At 40.2% G+C, this 24430-nt stretch overlaps 1 protein-coding gene across 1 annotated transcript; it reads right to left on the bottom strand.

The window, feature by feature from the left end:
• Window positions 1-1597: 1597 nt before the first annotated feature.
• Window positions 1598-15844, bottom strand: CSTA (cystatin A). The gene is made up of 3 exons (XM_012780501.3): window positions 15564-15844; window positions 4732-4833; window positions 1598-1829 (listed from the first exon to the last, which is right to left on the bottom strand). Exons 1-3 carry the CDS (start codon window positions 15693-15695, stop codon window positions 1701-1703), a joined length of 363 nt encoding a protein of 120 aa, XP_012635955.1. The 5' UTR covers window positions 15696-15844; the 3' UTR covers window positions 1598-1700.
• Window positions 15845-24430: the final 8586 nt, after the last annotated feature.

Here is a 24430-nt window from a genome sequence, read left to right as displayed (position 1 = left end):
CTGAATAGACATTTCTCCATGGAAGGTATAGAAATGGCTTGTCATGTCATACAAAGATGCTCAACATCATTAGGCCTGTGGGAAATACAAATAAAAACCACATGAGTTATTATTTCACACCCACCAGGATGGCTAGCCTCTAAAAATCAGATAATAACAGGTATTGGTGATGATGTGGAGAAATCAGAACCCTTATACACTGTTGGTGGGAATGTAAAACAACAAGGCTACTTAGGAAAACAGTCTGTAAATTGCTCAATTTATACATAAAGTTAGTTACCATATGAACCAGAATTTCACTCCTAGGTGTATACCCAAGAGAAATGAAAATATATGTGCACACAAAAACTTGTACATAAATGTTTACAGTAAGCAGTATTTATAATAATCAATAGGTGAAGGCAACTCAAATACCTATCAACGGATGAATGGATAAACAAAGTACGTAAAATGGTATATTTGGTCATAAATTAGAATAAAATACTGATACATGCTTCAATACGGATAAACCTTAAAAACATTTGGCTAAGTGAAAGAAGCCAGTTACAAAAAAACACACATTATATAATTCCATATATGTGAAATGTCTAGACTAGGCAAATCTAGACAGAAGGTAAATTAGTCTTTGCTTGGGACTGGGGGTATGGAGGAAGATGGGGAAGCAATAGCTAAAAGGTATGGGTTTCTTTTCAAGGTGATGAAAATGTTCTAGAATTGACTGTGGTAGTGTTTGGACACATTTGTGAATACATTAAAAACTAATTATACACTTTAAATGAACAAATTGTATGGTATGTATTTATATCTCAGTAAAGGTGTTAAACAAGAGGAAAATGGCAATTAAATACAGCACACAGTTTTGGACTGGATCTTTTTTTTTTTTTTTTAAGAATATGGGATCTTGCTATCTTGCCCAGGCTGGAGTGCAGTGGCATTCACAGGTGAGATCATAGCTCACTGCAGCCTCGAACTCTTGGCCTCAGGATATTCCCCCACCTCTGCTTCCCTAGTAGCTAGGTGCATGCCCCCTCACCTGGCTTAGATCATTTGGAATAAACATTATTGGGACAACTAGGGAAATTTGAGTGATATCTGGGGATGAGAGGCTAGAAGTGTATTAATGTTAATTTTCTTATTTTAATGGCTATATTTCAGTTATGCAGCGGAGTATCCTGGTTTGTAGGAAACGCACACTAAAGTATTAGTTGGTGATGGGGCATCATAGTAGGTAACTTACTCTCACATTTCCAAGAAAAAAAAGTGGGGTTTTATTGCAACTTTTCTGTAAGTTTAAAATTATTTCAAAATAAAAATATATTTTGTAAACTACTTGATTTAATTTTAAATTGTGAGGGTAGAGATGGAATGGTGGGGGTCTCAGCAACCACAGGGAACAAGGAGATTGGTTAACTGATAGTCCATGATTCAGCCTGCCTGTGGTGGAGGTGGCAGTATCTTTTAGCCAGTTGCATTAGGCCTAATTTTAATCCATTTTCCAGTTGACATTGATTTATTTAGAATTTATAATGCAAAGCAATAACACTGACTTTGAGGAAAAAAAGGGTAAGTTCTATTTAATACAATAAATGAGAAATAATTTATTTGAAAAGGAGTGCTTCTTTATTTTTGGTTATATTTACTAGAAAGGCTCATTGTTCAGTAGCTGGTGGAAGGAAGCAGAACACTTTGGGAACATGCTGCTAAAAGCCGGTCAGCTCATCCTCCTTGGTTTTGTCAGTCTGGTAACCAGAAAGTTCCAAACCCTGACCTTGTCCAGGAAGACTTTTGAATACTTTCAAGTGCATATAACAATTTTCACATACTCGTACCTAAAGGGTATTTAAAAAAAGAAAAAGAAAAAGATTCACTCAGAGGGTCCTCCATCAAGTGAAAGACATTCAAGCCCATAAAGACAGTGCAGTACTCCCTTGGGAACCAGCATTGCTAGACCACCCACCGTTCTTATACTCTTTGCTTCCATAAACCCACCACCTTATTTTATGAGAGAAAGGGCGGGCCAATAGCATGGCAATGAGCATAGGCTCTAGTTTTATTTTCTTATTCTTTAAGTTATAATCTTGAAGTCAGAAATGAAGTCCAGAATTGTATTTTATTTTCAAAGTTTCACAGAGCAACAAAACAAGTGACAGCCTATATTTTTAGCCTATATTTCTACTCCCAAAGTATGGCACCTTATTTGCCATGCAGTTTGACATGGGAGAAGATCAGAATTGCCCTAGGAAATTTGGGATGCATGATGCCCACACATTTATTAGAACCCATTTTATAAATGCCCACTGATAGGACTGAGCAAGGCCCAGGGAACAGACAGCTCCTCTTCTAAATTACAGGGTCTTGCTAAGAAGTCTTGCTAAGTGGTATGAAGTTTGAAAAAGTAGTTTGGACAGGAATCTGGGACCAGTAAACTCATGGTAAGAATTTTTACTTTTCTTCTTGGTTAAAGCAATAAAAGCTTTGTCTTATATAATAATGTTTATTGTGTTCTGATGTCACTTCCTATCCTTACAATTGCCATTTGTCAAATGTTCACTATGAGCCAGACACTATGATGAGTATCTCATATACATGATTATATTTACTTATTATTTTAGGCCTGAAAAAAGGCAGAACCATGTCCATTTTACAGATGTGGAAGAATGTTAAGAGAGATTAAGTAGTTTTCCACAAATCTCTCAGCTAGTAAGTGGCAGAGCCAATACTTAAACCCAGATGTGTTGGGCTCCAACATCTATGCTCTTTTCACTCTACAGCGTAACATTTTAAAAGCACTTTCTTTGTCCTTGGAACAGGGCATCAATCTCTGCCAACATTACTAGAGGCAGCATGGCCAGTAGGTAAGCATCAGACTACCTGGGTTCCAATCCTGGCTCTGCTCTTATAGTTTTGTGACCTTTGTTAGTTACTTTACCAGTCGGGGCTCAATTTTCTCATCAGTCACACAAGAGAAGTGATTGTACTTACTTCATATATTTGTTGTGAGGATTACGTCAGATAATGTCCAGCTGTTCGAATAGTGACTGGCACATTGTAAATCCTCAGGAAATTTCTAGCTTGTGTATGTAAACCTCACAGTACTCTACAAAGTAGGTTATTAGCCCCACTGTGCAGAGGAGGAAATGAAGGCTCAGAGAGGATGAGGAGGGAGCTTCAGTCACACAGGTTCTGACTGGGAGAACAAGTCCAACGAGGGTTTGAACCCAGGCTGGTCTGACATGGAAGCCTCCAGTCCTTCCCTTCTACCATCCTGCTTCTTGCGAGGTACCTGACATACACAGAGACGGTCACACTGCCAGCAAGACCTTACATCAAGAGAGGGGCCCAGCGCAAAGGGATCCACACCCAGACTGAAGGAGGGAACTGGGGTCAGTGGCTGTAGGCCAGTAGGAGAAATTCCATAGCAGAAAGATGGAAAGATTGAGACAAAAGAGAAAGACAGAACTGAGGTTAAGAGAGGGCAAAAGTGTGGGCAAGGGAAGAAATTTTCAAGAAGAAATTTTTGAGACAGTTTTCTGAAAAGCTTTTAAAGAAATGTGTGAGCTGGTCAATATGTGCTTGGATTAACCATAAATTACCATAATGATGATCCCAATTTTGATGGACTATTTCCTATCTTTGAACAAAGCCATTTTTTACTAGAAATCTTTCTTTTCTGCCCCTGAGGAAAGCAGGTTGAGAACGGAGGAAGCAATGCCGTTGCTGTCTAAGGATCCAGCAGGGTCTCATTCACGTGTCTGCCCAGGCCTGGCCTACACACTAAGGGCTCCGATTTGGCAGGGCTGGGCAGCTCCACCCACACAGCCCAGTATTGTGACCTTCCTATGCTGAGCTGGCTAGATTCGCTTATTTTATTTTTCTGCTTTAAACATATTTTTAAAAGTATACATTTTTAGTAAACTATTTATTAAAGAGAAATAAACCACACTGGGCCCTGGCCAAATGATTAAGTAAAGATTAAGTAAATGTACTTGAATATTTGTTATTTTTAAAATCAGAATTATCATCTTCTTAATACAGAAGGATGCAAATGGCTCCCAAATATCCACAGTTGCCTTTAACTGGTTCTCTCTCAATAATTTCAGTTAGAAGTGGATCAGTGCATCATTTAATTTTTTTCACATAGCTATCAAATTAACTTTTAAAATATTTTAAGTTTTCCACTGCTTTAAACTATGTCGAGAGTGCCACAAATTGAAGCTACTAATTCACGTTGCAAAAATAATCCTTTAAATTATATTAATCAAAATGTTTATTTAAAGGGCAAAAATAGTTTACATTATTTTCCCAGCTTATGATTCAAGTCATTTCTTAAAACCACTTAATTTAGACTTATAGAATCATTCAGCTTTGAGGTGGACTATACTTCAAGATACCAGCTGGTCTCACCCTCTGCCTTCAGGCAGATGAAATATTATCCTACCTCTTTATAGCCATGGCCACAAACGAAGCATGCCCTGAACTGTTATGAAATCTTTCCCCATACAATCCCTGGAAATTAAGAATCAATAGTAAAAAGTGTTCTCAATTCACAAGGAAAAAATGGTATAACATCATGTGCCAAATTTGAAAGTCTACCACTTGGAAGGTATCATCTGAGCATCTTAATTTAGGACAACCAGAAAAACAAATTATATGGTAGGGGAAATAGTAAGCATTTATGTAAATTGAGAAATATAATATTATTTAGTGCTAAGGTGGATGTTGAACTCTAACCTTAATGTAGTAATTTATTCCAGCAACTACTTGAGTTTTATACTCTACAGCTTCAAATTCTTCATAAGTCTCATTTGTTTTTTCTTCAAGTTGTGGTTTAACCTTCAGAAAAGAAAAGAGAAAACAAATTATCAAAGCCATATTGGACTCCATATATGTGATTTACCAATCTGGGAACCTCATGCTCCTAAAAGTCCTCAAAGATGGGAATTAAATCTGTGAGTTGTTTTTAGTATTGCAACAGGAAGCACCTATCTTGAGTAAGATTACAGGGGTTAAAATGTTCAATTTTGTTGCTCTAGGCTGAATTTATTATACATTAACTTGGTATGGTAATGAAATATGGTATTGAGTTGTAAAGCTAATAGTTATCTGTGTCTTTCATTGATAAAAACAGGAGAGCAATAATTACTATTTGATTTTTTAAAAAATTATTTAGAAATAATTTTAGACTTAAAAGTTGCAAAAATAGTACACTAAATTCTCTCATATAATTCACAGTTCCCCCTAATGTTGCCATCTTACATAACTGTAACCAAACCAGGAAATTAACATGGTATAATATTAAGTGGTTGATTGACCTTATTAGAATTCTGCCAATCGTCCCTAGAATTCTGCTCCTGGATGTCATCCAGAATTCTACATTGCACTTAGTTGCTCTCTCTCCTTAGTCTCCTCCAATCTGGGTTAATTTGTAGGTCTGTCTTTGTCATTCACCACCTTGATAATTTTGAAAAATACTAATCTTATAAGTTGTAGGCTGTTACTCAACTTGGGATTGTTTGATCTTCTCTTATGTCAATAGTTTACATTTTTGTAAGGACAGAACAAGAATAACATGCTCTAGTGCATCCCATCAGGAGCTACCTTCCCTGTTTCTTTACTAGTGATGTCAATCACTTAGTTAGGATGTCTGCCAAGTTTCTCCACTATAAAGTTACTAGTTTTCCTCTTTGCAATTATAATAATAAATATCTTGTGAGGAGACACTGTCTGACTATGCAGCTGTCCTGTTTCTCTTCGTACTTTCATCCACCAATTTCAGCATCCATTCATGTTTCTTGTCGACAACAATTATTACTGTGGGGATTGCCAAGTGGTGACTTTTCCATTTCTATCATTCCTTGTACATTTATTAACTGGAATTCTACTGTAAGGATGAGCAATTCTCTCTCCCTCCTATTTATTTATTCAATTACTTATTTTCTTTCTTTTTTTTAATTTCAGCATATTGTGGGGGTACAAATGTTAAGGTTATGTACATTGCCCTTGCTCACCCCTCAAGTCAGAGCTTCAAGCCTGTCCATCCCCCAGATGCTGCACATTGAACTCATTATGTATATATATACCTATACTCTCCTCCCACCCCCCGACCTGCCCAATGCCCAATAAATGTTATTCCTATATGTCCACTTAGTTGTTGATCAGTGAACCAATTTGCTGGTGAGTATATGCGGTGCTTATTTTTCCATTCTTGGGATACTTCACTTAGTAGAATGGGTTCCAGCTCTATCCATGAAAATACAGGAGAAAATTTTCCCATGCCACACATCTGCTAAGGGGCTGATAACTAGAATCTATTTAGAACACAGGAAAATCAGCAAGAAAAAATCAAACAACCCTATCAAAAAGTGGGCTAAGGACATGAACAGAAACTTTTCAAAAGAAGACAGAATAATGGCCAATAAACATATGAAAAGATGCTCAATATCTCTAATCATCAGGGAACTGCAAATCAAAACCACCATGGGACATCACTTATCTCCAGTGAGAATGGCCTTTATCAAAAAGTCCCAAAGCTTCTTTATAAAGTTGGCATGGATGCAGAAAGGTAGGAACACTCCTACATTGCTGGTGAGACTGCCAACTAGTACAACCTCCGTGGAAAGCAATATGGAGATACTGTAAAGAGATACAGATAAACCTACCATTTGATCCAGCAATCTCATTACTGGGCATCTACCCAAAAGAACAAAAGTCACTATATAAAAAAGACATCTGCACTCAAATGTTTATAGCAACACAATTCACCATTGCAAAGATGTGGAAGCAACCCAAGTGCCTGTCAATACATGAGTGGATTAATAAATTGTTGTATATGTACACCATGGAGTCCTATTCAATTACTTATTTTCTATTAATATGACTCATGTATATTTCTTTTATTCTATGGATTATAATTCATTACTACTTATTTTGTTGCTCAAGTTGTTCTAGATTTGGCCATTGGGAGTCTCTTCACTGATACCTGTGTCCTTTCAACATGCTTCCACCATTTTTTGAGCAACTAAAAGATATTGCAGGCTTATCTTGACTTTTCCCTGCCTCCCCCTGGAACCAATCATTTCTCAAAGAAAATGGCCCTGGCTCCTTTTATTGGAGAATGGTATTTAAGACCCAAGATTTTGACACTGTATATTCTCATTGTTACTAGATGTCATTGCCTCTGGGCCCACTCAGTACAATGAGCTATAAAATGTACATAAGTATACTCACTCACACACATATCTTTATTGATCTGTATATGTAGTGCACACACGCATATATATAAGTGCAAACATTTGTGTGCACACATTTGTGTGTGTACAAATAATATATTATGTATATACATTATATGTGTGTGTATGTGTGTATAATCCAACACCATAGGATTCATTTAGCTTTGCCCCTTTCCTTATCTGTAACTCCTTTCTCAAACACTGAGAAAGAAGTCTGGTTCTCATTATTCTCAATGTATTTACATATTTGTTCAATTCTAGCATATGCATAAAACAATTTCAGAATTGTAAACCCAGACTCCTATGCAAAGTAATTTACCAACAAGAGTACAGTATTTGTGTACAGTTCTTATAATGAGCCTGTGATTGCACTGGGCACCCTGGCTAATCTAAGATAACCTCCCCATCTCAAAATCCTTAACCTAATCACACCCGCAAAGTCCCTTTTGCCATGGAAGGTCACATAGTCACAGGTTCCAGGGATTAGGATGTGGACATCTTTGGTGGGCCATCATTCTGTCTACCACAGGGAGATACATGCTTAGATGCCAGCTTTCCTGAACCAAGCATGAGAAAGGAGCTAGAGGGTCCCAAATGCACTGAGTAAACTTTTACTGAATCCGCTGGTTTTCAGTATTGGTCCTTCATTGCTACCCTCAGCTGGGCCTCGGATGCTAGAGTCTCCTATGATCCCTCTGCCTCAATTTCTGCTAAGAGTAAAGCTCCTGTCTTCTACCAGGGTAATAGCTTGTCTTCTAGGTTGGAGGAGAGGGAGGGGAAGGTCCGGTTGTTTCTCATATGGATCTCCCGTCAAACCTCTCGGTTTTGGCCCCATGCTGACTCTTCAAGTTTCTTATGTTGCTAATGCCCGAGCCATTGTGAGGTTCTGCAACATGAATCTGCCTGCTTCTGGCTTGGACTTTCCCCTCCCTCTAGGGGCTTAGATTCTGTCTAGACCGCTCAGTCATTTTCCATTGTTCACCTGTTTTCCATCTTCCAAAATATTGTTGGTATCTCTGTGGTGTTGTCTGCCTATCTCCTGTTGTCTTTTATCTGTGGGTTTGTGGCCCACCTTCAGTCTTGGTTGGAAAAGGAAATAACTCTGTGTGTTGAATATAACTTGTTTACAGGGAATTTGCCTCCGTGGCCTTCACTAAAGCACTCTGTGCACACACAACGTCAGTCAGGCCTCCTGGGGCCACCTGGTCCTTCCCATCAGAGGGCAGAAGTTTGAATCCTTTTTGGTTGATGCCTTAGTTTGGATACCAAAACTGTTTTTAAAGAAATAGACATTTGCAAACTAGGAGTCCTCAGATTACTTTTGAGGGGCCAGACACTGCAGACACCATCAATTTCTCCTATAACCTTCAGAACAGATGGGGGAAATGTGATTCATTTGTTGAGAAGGAAAATGAAGCTCCAAAGTGGAGACAGTGAGGAGACAAATACTGAGAAAAAAACAGAAATGGGAAGAGGCAGGGCGCAGGAGAGAGTAGAAGGTGGACAAGGGTACAGAGAGAAGACGAGGAAAGGGCTTACTGTCTTAGGGTCCCCTGTCCTAAGTCTTTTGTGCTTCCAAATGAGGAGTTGCCAGCACTGGCTACTAGTCAAATTGGGAGCTGAGTTGCAAAGAGTTAATCTCTACACTAAGCCCAAAAGTATTCTGTTATGTCGTTGTTGAGACAGAGTCTTGCCCTGTTGTAGGGTGGCGTGTAGTGGTGTCATCATAGCTCACAACAACCTCAAACTCCTGGACTCAAGGGATCCTTCTGCCTCAGCCTCCTCAGTATCTGGGACTACAGGCACACGATAGTAGAGACGGGGTCTCCCTCTTGCTCAGACTGGTCTTGAACTCTTGAGCTGAACCGATCCCCCCCTTTCCTCCTCCCTCGGACTCCCAGAGTGCTGGGATTACAGGTGTGAGCCACCACCACCTGACAAAAGTATCTATGTAAACCTCATTTTACAAATCAGAAAACTGAGGCTATAAGAACATGACTGCTCAAGGGTGAAAAATTATTAATCATAGTTATTTTAAAGTTCTTGCCTAGTAACATAAGAATATGATCTGTGTTCCTTGTGTTTTCAGTCTTTTGGTCAAGTTTCATTTTTTATCATGTATCATAAGTTTTTATTTCTATCCGTTCTAGAAATAGACCCAGATCTGTAACCTTTCCACTGTATCTGTGCAGTCCACAAATCCAGAATTCTCCATGAGACAGTTGATTTCAAATATCTGGTTTGTCTTCTGAAATACCCTGGCACCTGTGTGATTGTGTACCTTGATTTCTGGCTCACTGCCTTGCAACCTGCAGCCTCCCTCCCCCTTTCCAGGAAAGCAGATTTGTGTGGTTTAGTGTTGGATACTTTGGACCTGGGTGATGAGGTTGGAGCTGGGGAGCAGGGGCCGAGTAGGGGAGCTGGTCAGTGAAGGCAGCTTGGTTTCAGAAGGTGCTTGGTGCTGAAAGACCTCCCAGGATGGGTACCAGGAGGATGAAGTTCAGCTGGGAGTCACAGTCAGGAGCCCAGGGGGTAGACAGACAGACCTTGCACTGAATGCAGTTGGACTCTGCCTCTGTCAGCCTGCCGTGCATGGTGGTGGCAGTGGTGATGGAAGGAACAGAGGTGGTTTCCTGATAGGTCCCCAGCCAGGAGAGGAGGCTACCAGGGAGGAACACCTGGTAAATACATTTAGCCTTTCAAGCTTTTCTGATTGCTAGGAGCACAAATGTTGGTGAGTCGGTAGTTCTCTGAGATCTGAGCATTGGAGCCACGAGGCACTCAACACCCAGGCGTTTCCCCTAATGTGTGATCATTCTACAGAACCCATTGGACAGTGCATAATTTAGGAGAGAATGGATGGAAGGATACTAGTGGCAACATGGATAGATTATATCTGGGGCCATTTTACAGAGTACAGAAGGAGAGTCTGGGTAGTAGCATGAAAGGACAACAGGACTGGTAAGATGTGACTTGTGGAAATTTGTCATCTATGTTTTGAAGGGAGGAGGAAATATGGGGCAAGGCACCCAGGATGCAAGAAATGAAGTCACCTGGCTCAGAGAGGAAGGGCTGGCTGAAGAAAGGAGACAGAGCCTAAGACTGGAGGGAGGATGGAGAGCCAGTGGGGGAGAGGGACACTGGGGCATTTCTCACCAGCTGCCTGCAGTCCTCTAAGTAGGGCAGGAGCTGAGACACCTGCTGGAGGGACCACGGGGATGGAGGGACTGAGCAGCCTCCATGGGGTTTCTAGGCAATGACCAGCAAATGTGACTGAAAGGATGTCCTGGCACCAGGGTCCTGCTGCAGTTGTTGGGCATGAATTCCTAGATTTGAACTGGGTGAGGTTTCTGGGGTTCTGCCCTTCCTTGAGCAAGTGCTTTGATTCTGGAGCAGATGCCAAGCAGGAAGTGGTGCAGTGGGAGTGACCTCAGGCCTGGCATGCCAGGAACTCCCAGGTCATGGAAATAGGGGTGGAGGAGTGTAGGAAACCGCCCAGCCTGGGGTCCAGGCTGCATGAGACACCGAGTGGGCCGGGCATGTTCTGATGAAGGGGGGAGGCGAGTGCCTGGAGGACCCTGGTGTGGCTGAATGGAAGGTTCTCTGGGTGTGTGGCAGCAGGAGAGTGACCAAGGAGGACGCTGTGGACAGAGAGGGGAACAGGAATTTGTGGATGGGATGAATGAGAGCCATGACATGCTGAACTGCAGGGCGTGCCCAGGATGGCATGCAATGAGGTATTCGCCTGGTGTCCTGGCTGACAAAAAGTGTGTTCTGTGTTTGTCAGGAATGGTTTCAGCAATCAGGTTTATGATTAAGTGGTGTGTGTGCACACTGCATGTATGATTATGGCCCTTATTTCTAAAAAATAATAATAATAATAATTATTATTATTGAGTTGGAGTGTCACTCTCTTGCCCAGGCTAGAGTGCCGTGGAGTCAGCCTAGCTTATGGCAACCTCTATCTCCTGGGTTCAAGTGATCCTTCTGCCTCAGCCTCCCAAGTGGCTGGGACCACAGGCATGCACCACCATGCCCGGCTAATTTTCTCTGTATATATTTAGTTGGCCAATTAATTTCTTTCTATTTTCTAGTAGAGATGGGACCACAGGCATGCACCACCATGCCTGGCTAATTTTCTCTGTATATTTTTAGTTGGCCAATTAATTTCTTTCTATTTTCTTGCTCTTGCTCAGGCTGGTTTCGAACTCCTGACCTCCAGCTATCTGCCCACCTTGGCCTACCAGAGTGTTAGAATTTCAGGTGTGAGCCACCATGCTCAGCCTAAAAATAATTATTAAATAACATTACTTTCCATCATATAAACATACTTAGAATTGTCATCTAATGTTTATTTACATATGACATAAGATAAAACATCAGTCATAATGATCCAGAGGCTTTTGCTGTGGGGGCCATGCATTTATCTGAGTCTCCATTGCACATGTTACAGGTTCCAGGGAGGCTGCGCATGGCTCTGTATTTCTTTATGCCTCTCCCTTACCTCCTGTCTGTTGTGCAAGTTTCCCTGAGGGCAGGAACCATTTCACATCCCCTCCACCCTTCCCACAGTGCTGTCCACATAATCGATGTTTTCCATCCTGACAACTTGTCTCCCACAACAGAAAAGATGGGTATAGCGATGACCCTTAACTAATACAAAGAATCTTGGAAGAGGAGGCAACATACACGTGTACTCTGGACCCAAGCATCCTTGGCATCCTTTAATACACGACACCACAATGACCCATTCAATCTCTGCTATCCTCAGGATGGGAAAGCTCTTTTCCTCTGTCTTCAAAAATGTTCAAATTTTCTTGATCCCCAAACCCTTTGTTTCCCATTCTTTTCTTTCTGAGCTCATCTAACTTCCCTCTTTACTTTGATGTCAAATTCCTTGGACACCAGCTATGACTTTTCTTTGACACTTTCCCCTTTCCCCAATGGGATTCTTCCTTCACCTGGCATTTCGCTAAGAAGCTCTTGGATAAGGACAGAGAAAGTTGATTAACTTTAGCTCCTTTAAGAATACTGCATTTTAACAGATGATTTTAAAAAATAGAAATATATTCAAAAATCAAAGGAATAAAACTATGAAGTAAATGACGGGTAGTAGAGATCTTCCCTGAACCTCCCCAAATTGCACTTGGGTTGTGTTTCCCAGCACCTGCCCATTTGCCTACCACTGCATGGAGACCTAACTAATTCTATAATCTTGGAGTTGATTCAAGTTCCCCACCAATAGGGTGGTTATAAGGATACCTGCCTCTTGGGCTTCTTTGTAGGAAAATAAATGGGAATACAATAAATGGGAAAGTGCTTCCTAAACTATAAAGAGTCTCCTGACTATTCCTGTACCTTCCATTACTTGCCTGGGAATTGTCCCCTAAGGCTCTCTCTTGCAAGAGAGGGCAGATAAGATATAATGAAGAGTTCAACACCTGAGGAACAAAACTACTACACTAATTATTCACCTGAAAGTAGGATGTTTGACAAGCATTCTCTAATGTCTTTTATGGTCTAAAACCTATGACTGTGCAAAAGTAGTTAATAGGATATTCCAGCTATCTTGACTTCCCCTACACTGCAAACTCCTTGAGGGCAGGGGCTGTATCTCACAGCCCTTATGCAGCTTCTACAATATTTAGGCTAGACACCTAACAGAATATCTAGGAAATGCACCTACCATGAAATGACTCATTGGTATTCACTTCCATATTGATTGAAATGTGAGGCTGGTGTGTGCACAGAGAAGACACGTTTCCTGTACCCTCTCCCCTCAGCGTGTTTCTCTCACCTCACAGAGCTTCTCCATGTTCTGCCACCGTGTGGAAAAGATCTAGGGTGAGCTCACTTCTTGAGCAGGTGACTCTTAACCTCTTTGAATTTTAGTTTCATCATCTGACCAATGGACATGATGGTTTCCCTGCCCTCCCCAGAGGTTATGAAGATGGAATGTGAGTTTGGATTGGAGGGCAGGCTTTTAAAACTGCAAAACACCTTCCTGGGGTGAGGTAGCTGTTGTTGATACTGTCTCTCATGCTCCTTCTCTGGCAGAGGTGGAGCCTGAGGGAAGCAGCTAGAAACACACTTTCAAATTAATTTTATGTGGCTTACAGACAGGTGTTGTTAACAATGCAAGGACTTCCAGCACCTTCCTATTTAAAAAAATTATTATTCTTGCTAACCAGGCTTTTTAGAAAGTCATTAAAATTTTCTGTACCCTTTCTGTTCCAAATCTCTGCTGTTCCCTATCCTCCTACAGCTCTGTTCCTGTAAAGGGCCAGAAATGATTTCAGTCAAAAGTTTGAAGTAAACAACAGTGATGCCTCAACTGCATATTTCTTTTTCATTTTCATATCATTTTTATTGCACATTATCCTACCTAGGCCTTACAGATCTGAGATTGGCAGGGCTAGAGGTGTTGTCTTCATTTTACAAATGAAATTGAGAAGTTTTATTTGGGCACCCTGAGTTTTAGAGCCCCATCTCCCATAGGCTGTGTAGGATGCCATATATCCCTGGTCCTGTTGGCAAGTGAGTCTTGTACAACAGCAGCGTCGCCTGTGAGCCTGGTAGAAATTGTGAACTACAATAAAATACTAAGCACTCCAGAAGACTGAATGGAAGTCTTATAGGCCAAGGGGACCCCAGATCCCCTAAAGCTGAGTTGCTGGCCATGAGAAGAGAGGTCAGATATGCCTCATCATGCCCCCTTCCCTTCCTGGAGAGATAATTTGTAACTCATTAGCAGGCTTAAGGCTATGCAAGACAAAGCTTAAATCACCCCCTCAGGTCATCATTTTAATTAACAGATCACTTCAGTTTGGTTATATGTCCAGTGGCTTGTCTCTGATTAACAGACTTCCTTAACTTAACTGAAAACATTCCAAACCTTGAGACAAAGCTTAATTTCTTTAACTAATCACAAATCAAAGAATCTTTAAAACTACTGTAACTTGTAATCCCTTGCTTTGAGATATCCTTCTTTTTTGGGCAAAACCAATGTATGCCTTCCATGTATTCATTCCTGAGTTTAAATGTAATTCCTGTTTCCCTGAAATGTGTAAAACCAAACTGTAACCCAACCATGGCAAGACCAGTTGAACAGGCTTCTTGAGTGTGGCTCTCTGGACCATGATCACACATATTCGGATCAGAATATACTTCTTTAAATTATTTTACAGGGTTTGGGTTCTTTTCTGTTGACAAAGTGGAGAATATCAGGCCCACCCCAGACCTCCTGAATCAGAATCTGCAGTTCACCAAGACCTGCAGGTGATTCATGTTCACATTCAAGTTTGAGAATGCTGATTTGATTAGGAGATTCAAATAAAGGCATTAATTACTTAATATCATTTTCTTGAAGGAAAAAAAGCTCTATGGTATTTATTTTTAAAGATCTCTTGAATGAGAAATATTTAGTCCCAAAGAATGAGTGGTAGAATTCCAGGCCTCTGGCTCCTTAGAGAGTTTCCTGGACATAGATGATCCCATCTCTTAAACCACACAAATATCTGATCTTGCTTGCCAAACAGTGAGATAGAATGACATTTCAGAGAGAAAAAACAAGGAGAAATGGTACAAAACAATAAGGCAACAAATTACAAACCTAAAGCAGTAATTGGTATGCATTTTCCTTTCATAAAATATGCAAATAAAGTTTTACTATATAGGAGATAGCTAATCAAACAGTACTTAGGAAATGTATCAACTTGCTAAAAACATTGAGTTCTGTTTTTCCCTGGGATAAATAATTTGGGTGTCTATAACATTTTAGAATCACCATAAAGTATCCAACTTTTCTTTTCTACTAGTTTAATCACCCTCTGACTACGAAAATACTACAACACTATTTACACAAATATATAGGAAGTTTGTAAGTTCCTTTACAATATTGTTCTTCATTCAACTTATTTTAAAAAACTCCCTGCAACTCATTCCAAATCTACTTCATCAAATTGTTAACAACCTGAGACTTTAATTACATGTTGGCTTCACTTGGTGAGATTAGAATAATTTCATCATAAACTGATTTAATAATCCTAGATTCATACCCTGTAAGAGCTTAAAAAATGACTCAATAGAAATTTGTCTTTTGCACATGGAGAAAATGAAGCCCAGAGAAGGCAAATGCTCAACACCACTCTCAGAGTGTTGGGATTATTTGAAGTTTCATCTGAAAAGCTCAACATTCCATTTTAGTTGTAATGAAGGCTGCACAAGACCACACACTTCCCAATGTTCTGGTTCTCATGTTCACTCACACTCTCACCCTGAGGACAACGCATGAATCAAGATTTTTGTATCAAACTCTTCCCTGAGTCAACTCACCTTATCAGCAATCTCCTGGATTTCTGCAGTGGCAGGCTTGGCATCACTTAAGCCTCCAGGTATCATTTTGGCAGAAGGCTTCTTTGCTGGGCAGGATGCCGGAACCGAAGTGATCATGTAGGGTGGAGACATGGGTTTTTATAGAGCTCCGCCTATAGAATGTTTCATGTTCCATAAAGAGCAAAGAGGCACGAGGAAAATGACTATGCCCAAAGCAAGTCTTGCTTTCTCAATAGATATGCTAAGTGGAATCTGGAAGAAAGAGAGGCTGGGGGAGGAACAGATGGGTGTGTACAGGAGTCATGCTGCAACAAGCCTCAAACGTCCCAGCATTCTCCCTGACGATGGCTCCATCCTGTTTCATCATCTGCAGTATGAAACCTGAATCACAACCAGAATTTCTTAATGTTTCAAAACTTCTAACACAAAATTCTTTAGAGAAATTCTTACCAATAATATTAATGCTGATTATCTAGAATTTGTCTTTAAAGAAAGTAAAGGATCTATCTGGAGGACCTTGGCTGAATATATGTAGTTTTATGGAAATTTGTAGAAATATTTAAAGTACAGAAAAAACCACAAAGAATAAAATCACAAACATCTGTATTCCTATCACTCCGAATTCAAACATTTAATATTTTGTCATATTTACTTCCTCTTTTTTTTTCTGAGATGGTATTTCACTCTGTCACTCAGGCTGGAGTAGGGTGGCAACATCATAGCTCATTGCAGCCTTGAACTCCTGGGCTCTAGGGATTCTTCCACCTCAGCCTCCCAAGTAGCTGGGACTACAGGCATGTGCATCAAGCCTGGCTAATTTTTCTTTCTTTCTTTTTTTAGAGAAGGGGTCTCTAGAGAGGGGTCTGGAGAGAGGGGTCTTACTATGTTGTCCAGGCTGGTCTCTAACTCCTGGCCTCAAGAAATTCTCCTGCCTCAGCCTCCCAATGTGCTGGGATTACAGTAGTTAGCCACCATGCCTGGCTTTTTTATTTATTTGTCATTATTTTTAAGAAATAAAATATTACAGCTATGGGTGAAACTCTCCACCCCACCCCAACCTTGCTCTCCACAGAGGTAAATTACACTGTGAGTTTGGTATCCTTCTAGTCCATTTTTATACCTTTACTTAGTGTGTCCTTAAATTTTTTACTCAAATTATATGTTAAACATACATCCTATGTTATGTTCTTTTTCTGCTCCATGTGTTTTTGAGTCGTGATACACAGATGGGAAGTTAATCCAGTTCATTTCCTTTAACTGGTCTGTGCTATTCTCTGCTAGGTCTACATGTTTTTCTGTCTAACTGTGGCATGTTATATGCTAGTCCATATTTTACATACTCACTCCCCTATTGATGACGATTTTGGTTGTTTCTACCTTTTCACCCTTATAAACAATGTTGTATTTTTTTCCCTCTTGTACATACATGTGTGAGGGCTTCAGCAGGCAACTTATCTACAAATAAAATTGCTATGTTGTGTGAATATTTATGGAGATTTTTTCATTTTTTGGGAATATGTAATACATATGCATAATAACAATGTTCAAAGGAACCAAAGAATTTATAATATAAGAACTTCTTCACTCACTGAATTCCTCAGCCACCTTCTACTCTCTAGAGACAACCACTGGCACCAGCTTCTGTGTATCGTTTGGAGATATTCTATACACATTGGAATATAAATAACCACATGCACATATATGCACATATACATGTGCATATGTTTTTCTTTTATAAAAATGGAACTCTACTACATAAATTATCATACTCTTTGCTTTACCCCTAATAATATAATTTGGAGATTGTTCTATCTCACTATATAGAGAGGTGTTTCTTTCCTTGTAACTGTTTGGCAGGTGCTCGGCAAATTCTTGTAGGCGGGCGAGTGCCTATCTAGCTGCTCTAAGGGGCATTGTACAGGTTTGTCTCCACTGACTGCTCTCACCCTGTGAATTGAGAAGAACAGCAAACGGGGATGACAAGGTGCTCACTCAGGAGGCCACAAGTCACCTGAAGACGTAGGCTCAGCTTTCTGAGGACACTGTCTCTGGCTACAGAGAATCCTGACAGCCTCCACGTGCTGTTCTATCATCTTCATGTGTCCTCAAGTCAGAGCTTCTCATATCCCGACCCCCAGCTTTTTTCACAGCCACAGCCCATTTCTATCTCTCCGGTCAGTCCAGGCCATCCTGATGCCACCTCCCCAGTGGCAGGGGACATGGGGAGCCGCAAGTCCTCTGTTCTCCGTCTCGGGTCTGTTCTCTGATACTCTCAGCTCTTCCCTCTTGATTCTCAGTCATTTATTTTAGAAGTAAAAACTTCCCCAAGACAAATATTGCTTTTGTCTTTTGTATTCCAACTATAATAATCCTAAATCTTCTCAAGGTAGGATGGATGCCTGCCACTCATGGGGGAAGAATCACACATGAGAAAGTGCAGAAAAGAAAAGCACACCAATTAATATCTGTGTTAATTATTAATTAAACTAAACATACAATTGATTAAATAAACATTTATTTGTAAAGTACTTTCAAGATTTCTTATGGGATTTTTTTGGGTATGAATTATTCAGGGTATTTTTATGAAGCTAGACATCCTCATTGGTTTCGTACTTCTTATCTATGAGCTCCACTTCCACAGAGGTACCTGTTACAGCAGTTTTCTCTTTCATGGGCTGAGTTATGGGGCTTCCCTATGGGTTGGTTGCCTCTTATTTCACCGTGGACTTAGAGCTCTTGGACCGTGAAGATACTGAGAATTTGGGCTTGTCTCTAGCTTTTGTTACAGTCTGTGACTCTGGACTTTCCCAGATGCTCATTGCGGGGGTGAGGAGTGGATCCGCTCGCGCACCATCCCCCCCTCCGTGCCCACTCCTGGGTGTCAGGCTGGAAAGGCTGGGGGGTGCTCATGGCGCGGGTGGGGAAAGATTTCTCACACAGATATGAAGATATAACTAAAAAGTTAATTTTATCCTTTAGAAGGACAGAGAGAATGAGAGAGAGAGGGAGAGAGACAGAGAGGAGAGTGAGGAATTAGGGTAAGAGAGCAGGGAGAATACCGGTGCCTGGTGAAGCATTCAGGAATGGTATGGAGCATTTGAAGCTTGGGCCTCAGCAGACTTGCACATCTTTTACTGCAACTGCAACATTTGCAAGAAGCAGCAAATTCCATTCCTCCCGAGGTCTGCCTAAAGTGTGAGTAAGGCCATGTGGACCGATGGGACCCTGGGACATGCCGAACAGCCACACCATTACCGTTCTGTTAAAAGAAGGTACCTCACACTCTCATAAGAAACGATACCCCCTTAAAAAGGAAGTTTTAGAAGGAATTCATGGATTAATTTGACCTTATTGGTCCCCTTATAAGAACCCAGTATTACCTGTCAAGAAGGCCATGAAAATGAGTATAGATTCATATAGGATCTATGAGCCATAAATGATATCGTACGGTGTCAAACCCACCTAAAGTGGAATAAGGTGTTACAGGAGTCATGCTGCAACAAGCCTCAAACGTCCCAGCATTCTCCTTGACGATGGCTCCATCCTGTTTCATCATCTGCAGTATGAAACCTGAATCACAACCAGAATTTCTCAATGTTTCAAAATTTCTAACACAAAATTTTTTAGAGAAATTCTTACCAATGATATTAATGCTGATTATCTAGAATTTATTTGACTTTAAAAAGAAACTAAAAGGATCTATCTGGAGGACCTTGGCTGGATATATGTACTTTTATGGAAATTTGTAGAAATGTTTAAAATACAGAAATACTCAAAGAATAAAATAACAAACATCTATTTTCCTGTCACTCAGAATTGAAAATGTTAACATTTTGTCATATTTGCTTCCTCTTTTTTTTCTTTTCTTTTTGAGACAGGATGTCACTCTGTCAGCCAGGCTGGAGTGCAACAGAATGATCACAGCTCACAGTAGCCTCAAACTTCTGGGCTCAAGGGATTCTCCCACCATAGCCTCTCATGTAGCTGGGACCACAGGCATGCGTACCAAACCTTGCTAATTTTTCTTTCTTTCTTTTTTTTTGTAGAGAGGGGTCTTACTATATTGTCCAGTCTGGTCCCTTAATCCTGGCCTCAAGCAATCCTCCTGCCTCAGCCTCCCAAAGTGCTGGGATTACAGTTGTGACCCACCATGCATGGCTTGTTTACTTATTTATTGATTGATAGTTATTTTTAAGAAATAAAATATTACAGGTATAGGGGAAACTCTCCACCACACCCCAACCTTGCTCTCCACAGAGGTAAATTACATTGTGAGTTTGGTATCCTTCTAGTCCATTTTTTGTACTGACTTAGTATATTCTTAAAATTTTTTCTCAAATTATATGTTGAACATAACCTATGTTATATTCTTTTTCTGCTCCATGTGTTTTTGAGTCTTGATACACAGAAGGGAAGTTAATCCAGTTCATTTCCTTTAACTGCTCTGTGCTATTCTCTGCTAGGTCTATATGTTATTCTGTTCTGCTGTATGTTATATGCTAGTCCATATTTTACATACTCACTCCCCTATTGAAGAAGATTTTGGTTGTTTCTAGTATTTTACCCTTATAAACAATGTTGCATTTTCCCCTCTTGTACATACATGTACAAGGTGTGAGGGCTTCAGCAGGCAACTTATCTACAAACAAAATTGCTGTGTTGTATGATTATGTATTGATATTTTTTCAATTTGGGGAATATGTAATACATATGCATAATAAAGATGTTCAAAGGAACCAAAGAATTTATAATATAAGAACTTCTTCACTCACTCAATTACTCAGGCACCTTCTACTCTCTAGAAACGACCCCTGGCACCAGCTTCTGTGAATCGTTTGGAGATATTCTTTACACATACGAATATAAACAACTACATGCACATATATGCACATATACATGTGTATATGTTTTTCTTTTATAGAAATGGAACTCTACTACATGAATTATCACAGTCTTTGCTTTTATCTCATTATATGGAGAATTGCTTCTTTCCTTGTAACTGTTTGGCAGGTGCTCGGCAAATTCTTGGAGATGGGCCAGTGAGTGTCTTACTGGCTGCTCTAAGGGGCATTGTACAGGTTTGTCTCCACTGACTGCTCTCACCCTGTGAATTGAGAAGAACAGCAAACGGGGATGACAAGGTGCTCACTCAGGAGGCCACAAGTCACCTGAAGACGTAGGCTCAGCTTTCTGAGGCCACTGTCTCTGGCTACAGAGAATCCTGACAGCCTCCACATGCTGTTCTATCATCTTCATGTGTCCTCAAGTCAGAGCTTCTCATATCCAGGCCCCCAGCTTTTTTCACGGCCACAGCCCATTTCTATCTCTCCACTTAGTCCAGGCTGTCCTGATCCCGCCTCCCCAGTGGCAGGGGACATGGGGAGCAACAAGTCTTCTGTTCTCCATCTCAGGTCTATTCTCTGACACTCTCGGCTCTTCCCTCTTGATTCTCAGTCATTTATTTTAGAAGTAAAAACTTCCCTAAGGCAAATACTGCTTTTGTCTTTTGTATTTCTACTCTAATAATCCTAAATTTTCTCAAGGTAGGATGGATGCCTGCCACTCACGAGGGAAGAATCACACATGAGAAAGTGCAGAAAAGAAAAGCACACCAATTAATATGTATGTTAATTATTTAATTAAATTAAACATACAATTGATTAAATAAGCATTTGTTTTTAAAGTACCTTTAAGATTTCTTATTGGATTTTTTTTTTTGTTATGAGCTATTCAGGGCATTTTTTTGGAGCTAGACATCCTCATTGGTTTCGTACTTCTTATCTATGAGCTCCACTTCCACAGAGGTACCTGTTACAGCAGTTTTCTCTTTCATGGGCTGAGTTATGGGGCTTCCCTATGGGTTGGTTGCCTCTTATTTCAACGTGGACTTAGAGCTCTTGAACCAAAAAGATACTGAGAATTTGGGCTTGTCTCTAGCTTTTGTTACAGTCTGTGACTCTGGACTTTCCCAGATGATCATTGCCGGGGTGAGGAGTGGATCCGCTCGCGCACCATCCCCCCCTCCGTGCCCACTCCTGGGTGTCAGGCTGGAAAGACTAGGGGGTGCTCATGGCGCGGGTGGGGAAAGATTTCTCTCACAGATATGAAGTTATAACTAAAAAGTTAATATTATCCTTTAGGAGGACAGAGAGCATAACAGACAGACAGACAGACAGACAGAGAGGGAGAGGAGGGAAGTGGGGAAGAGAGCAGGGAGAATACAGGGGCCCTGGTGAAGCACGCATGATGCTGTGGAGCATTCGAAGTTTGGGCCTCAGTGGACTTGCACATCTTTTACTGCAACTGCAACATTTGCAATAAACATCAAATTCTATTCCTCCGAGTTCTGCCTAAAAAGTGAGTAAGGCCATGTGTACCTATGGGACCCTGAGAAGGACCATAACAGCCACACCAATTACCTTTCTGTTAAACGAAGGGACCTCAATCTCATAAGAAACAACACCCCCTTAAAAAGAAAGTGTTAGAAAGAATTCATGTACTAATTGGTTCTTAATGGTCCCCTTATAATACACCAGTCTTACCTGTCAAGAAGGCCATGATAATGAGTATAGATTCGTATAGGATCTATGACCCATGAATGATATCATAGGGTGTCAAACCCACCTAAAGTGGAATAAGGTGTTGCCGCTTGCCCTCCTCTGGATAAGGGTAGTCCCGAGAAGCAGGCTTAAGTTAAGGCCCCATGAAATAGTTTTTGAGAGACCCTTTCTAGCACCCCAAGGTAAGTATGGTAATATAATAATGAGTAAGAAAGCAGAGTACAGCCATATATCAAACAAATACATCAAATAATAATCACTATTCATGGGTTTGCCTCCTTCAGGTCCTGCCCCAGTGGGAAACACCCCTCCACTCCTTTAAACCAGGAGACCAGGTGTTGCTTAAAGCTTGGGAACAACAAATACCCAAATAACAACTGGTAGAGAAATGGGACGGACCCTATGAAGACAGAGAGACAACCCTTTAATGAGGATTTCCCAATCTCTAGCCTCTTCATCGGATCTGTCTCACTATTAGGTTTGCTATTGTGACTAATATCTCCATACTTAGGGGTCTCGTGTTTCTTTGTCACCAGCCCTGTATCAGACATTAGGTACAAGGTGACATAAAGGACCCACAGTACTACCAGTGCCTTAGATATCAAGTGGGGTAAAATCTCTTTTATCAGGTATTCTCCATTTCAGCTTGTTAATCCTCATGGTTGTAGTTGTTGCTCATGCCCTCTTCTCACCTGTAATCTGCTGCATTCTTTATTTGTGTGAATCTACTGCCAAAGCTTTGCAATGGCATAAATAAGTACAAACCTTCCACCTAAAACATTGCCCCACGTCAGCAGGAAGTAGCTACATGACTATGCTGTCCAACATCCCATAGATATGGAAGGTACAATGGACAGTGGGGAATATGTAACAGAGGGAAGGTTCTGAAAAAGGGAAAATGTTTTATGAGCTGTCTCTTTAAAACCCCTCACCCTTTTTGGGAATTAAGATCTGCATTCCTGGCCAGGATGTAAATTTGCTGTCAAATTAATAAACGTCTTTTTCTCTTCCTCAAACCATTTGTCCTCATTCTTTGGCTTGGGGACAAGTACCAAATTTTCAGTAACAATTCTACCTAGATCTCTTTGGATGGGGAATGTTCTAGTTCCCATGAGGATTTACACATATTTTGGGATTCTAGGTGGTATTTTTTTCCTTTTTGAAAGCATAATTTATGTGCAGCAAAATGTACAAATTTTAAGTGCACAGCTCAATAATATGTACCTTAATTTTTATCATTGTTTACATACTTGGAATAAGTTGTAGAATATTTATTTGGTTCATCCCAGAAAGTTCTCTCACATTCTTTTCTGTCACTATGATGTGCTCAACCACTAGTCTTGTGTGTTTGTTCTACTTCACATAAGTGGAATCATATTGTAGGTGCTCTTGTGCTTCATTTCTTAGCATAATGTTTTTGAGATTGATCCCTGTTGTTAGATTTATCAATAGTCATTTTAATTGCTGTGTAGTAGTCCCGTGTATTCATATATCCTGTTTGTATATTCATTCAGTCTCTTGCTGTTAGGCATTTGGATTGTTTCTAGTTTTTGGCTATTTTGAATAAATCTGGTATGAGTGAATCACTTTTCTTGGGCATATACCTAAGAGTGGAAATCCTGGGATATAGAGAAGGTGTATGTTGAACTGCAGTAGAAACTATCAAATAATTTCCAATGTGATCCTACCATTTTATATTATTTATTTATTTTTGAATAAATATACCTTTATTTATACAGTTTTATGGCTTATTTTTTAAAAATAATTTTTATTGGAAAATACTAAGGAGATACAAGTGTTTTTGTTACTTGGATGAATTGTATAATGCTTAAGTCAGAGCTTTTAGTGTGCCCATAACCAGAATGGTGTGCATTGTACCTGATAGGTAAGCTTTTATCTTTCCTCCCTTCTTAGTTTCCAATGTCCTTTACCCTACTTTATGACCTTGGTTGTACTATTTTTACTTCATCAGCAATTCATAGGAGTTCTGTTTCCTCCATTCTCTCCAACACTTGGTATTGTCAGTCTTTTTAATTTTAGCCATTCTTTTGGGTATATAGTATAGCTCACTGTGTTTTCTGTTTGCATTTACCTGATGAATAAGAATTTTTAGCACCTTTTCAAGCATTTATTGACCTTTTGGATATTTTCTTTTGTGAAGTTCCTATTCAAGTCTTCCCCATCACCCCTGCTGGACTTTTTCTCCATATTGGAAAAGTTCTTTATAAATTCTTGATCTTAGTTCTCTGTCAGATAATGTAATATGTATATATGTACATGGTATATGTATGTGCATATATATAATAT

The sequence above is a fragment of the Microcebus murinus genome, chromosome 1 (assembly GCF_040939455.1).
Source record: "Microcebus murinus isolate Inina chromosome 1, M.murinus_Inina_mat1.0, whole genome shotgun sequence".
Classification (NCBI taxonomy): domain Eukaryota; kingdom Metazoa; phylum Chordata; class Mammalia; order Primates; family Cheirogaleidae; genus Microcebus; species Microcebus murinus.
The sequence above is the reverse complement of the archived record's forward strand: the minus strand, read 5'-3'. Positions and strand labels throughout refer to the sequence as shown.

Coding starts and splice junctions, on each gene's coding strand:
- CSTA (XM_012780501.3), bottom strand. CDS start 15,695: ATGTCTCCACCCTACATGATCACTTCGGTTCCGGCATCCTGCCCAGCA. Junction 4,834..15,563: donor TCCAGGAGATTGCTGATAAG/GTGAGTTGACTC, acceptor TCTTTTCTGAAG/GTTAAACCACAACTTGAAGA. Junction 1,830..4,731: donor GAATAAATTACTACATTAAG/GTTAGAGTTCAA, acceptor AATACCCTTTAG/GTACGAGTATGTGAAAATTG.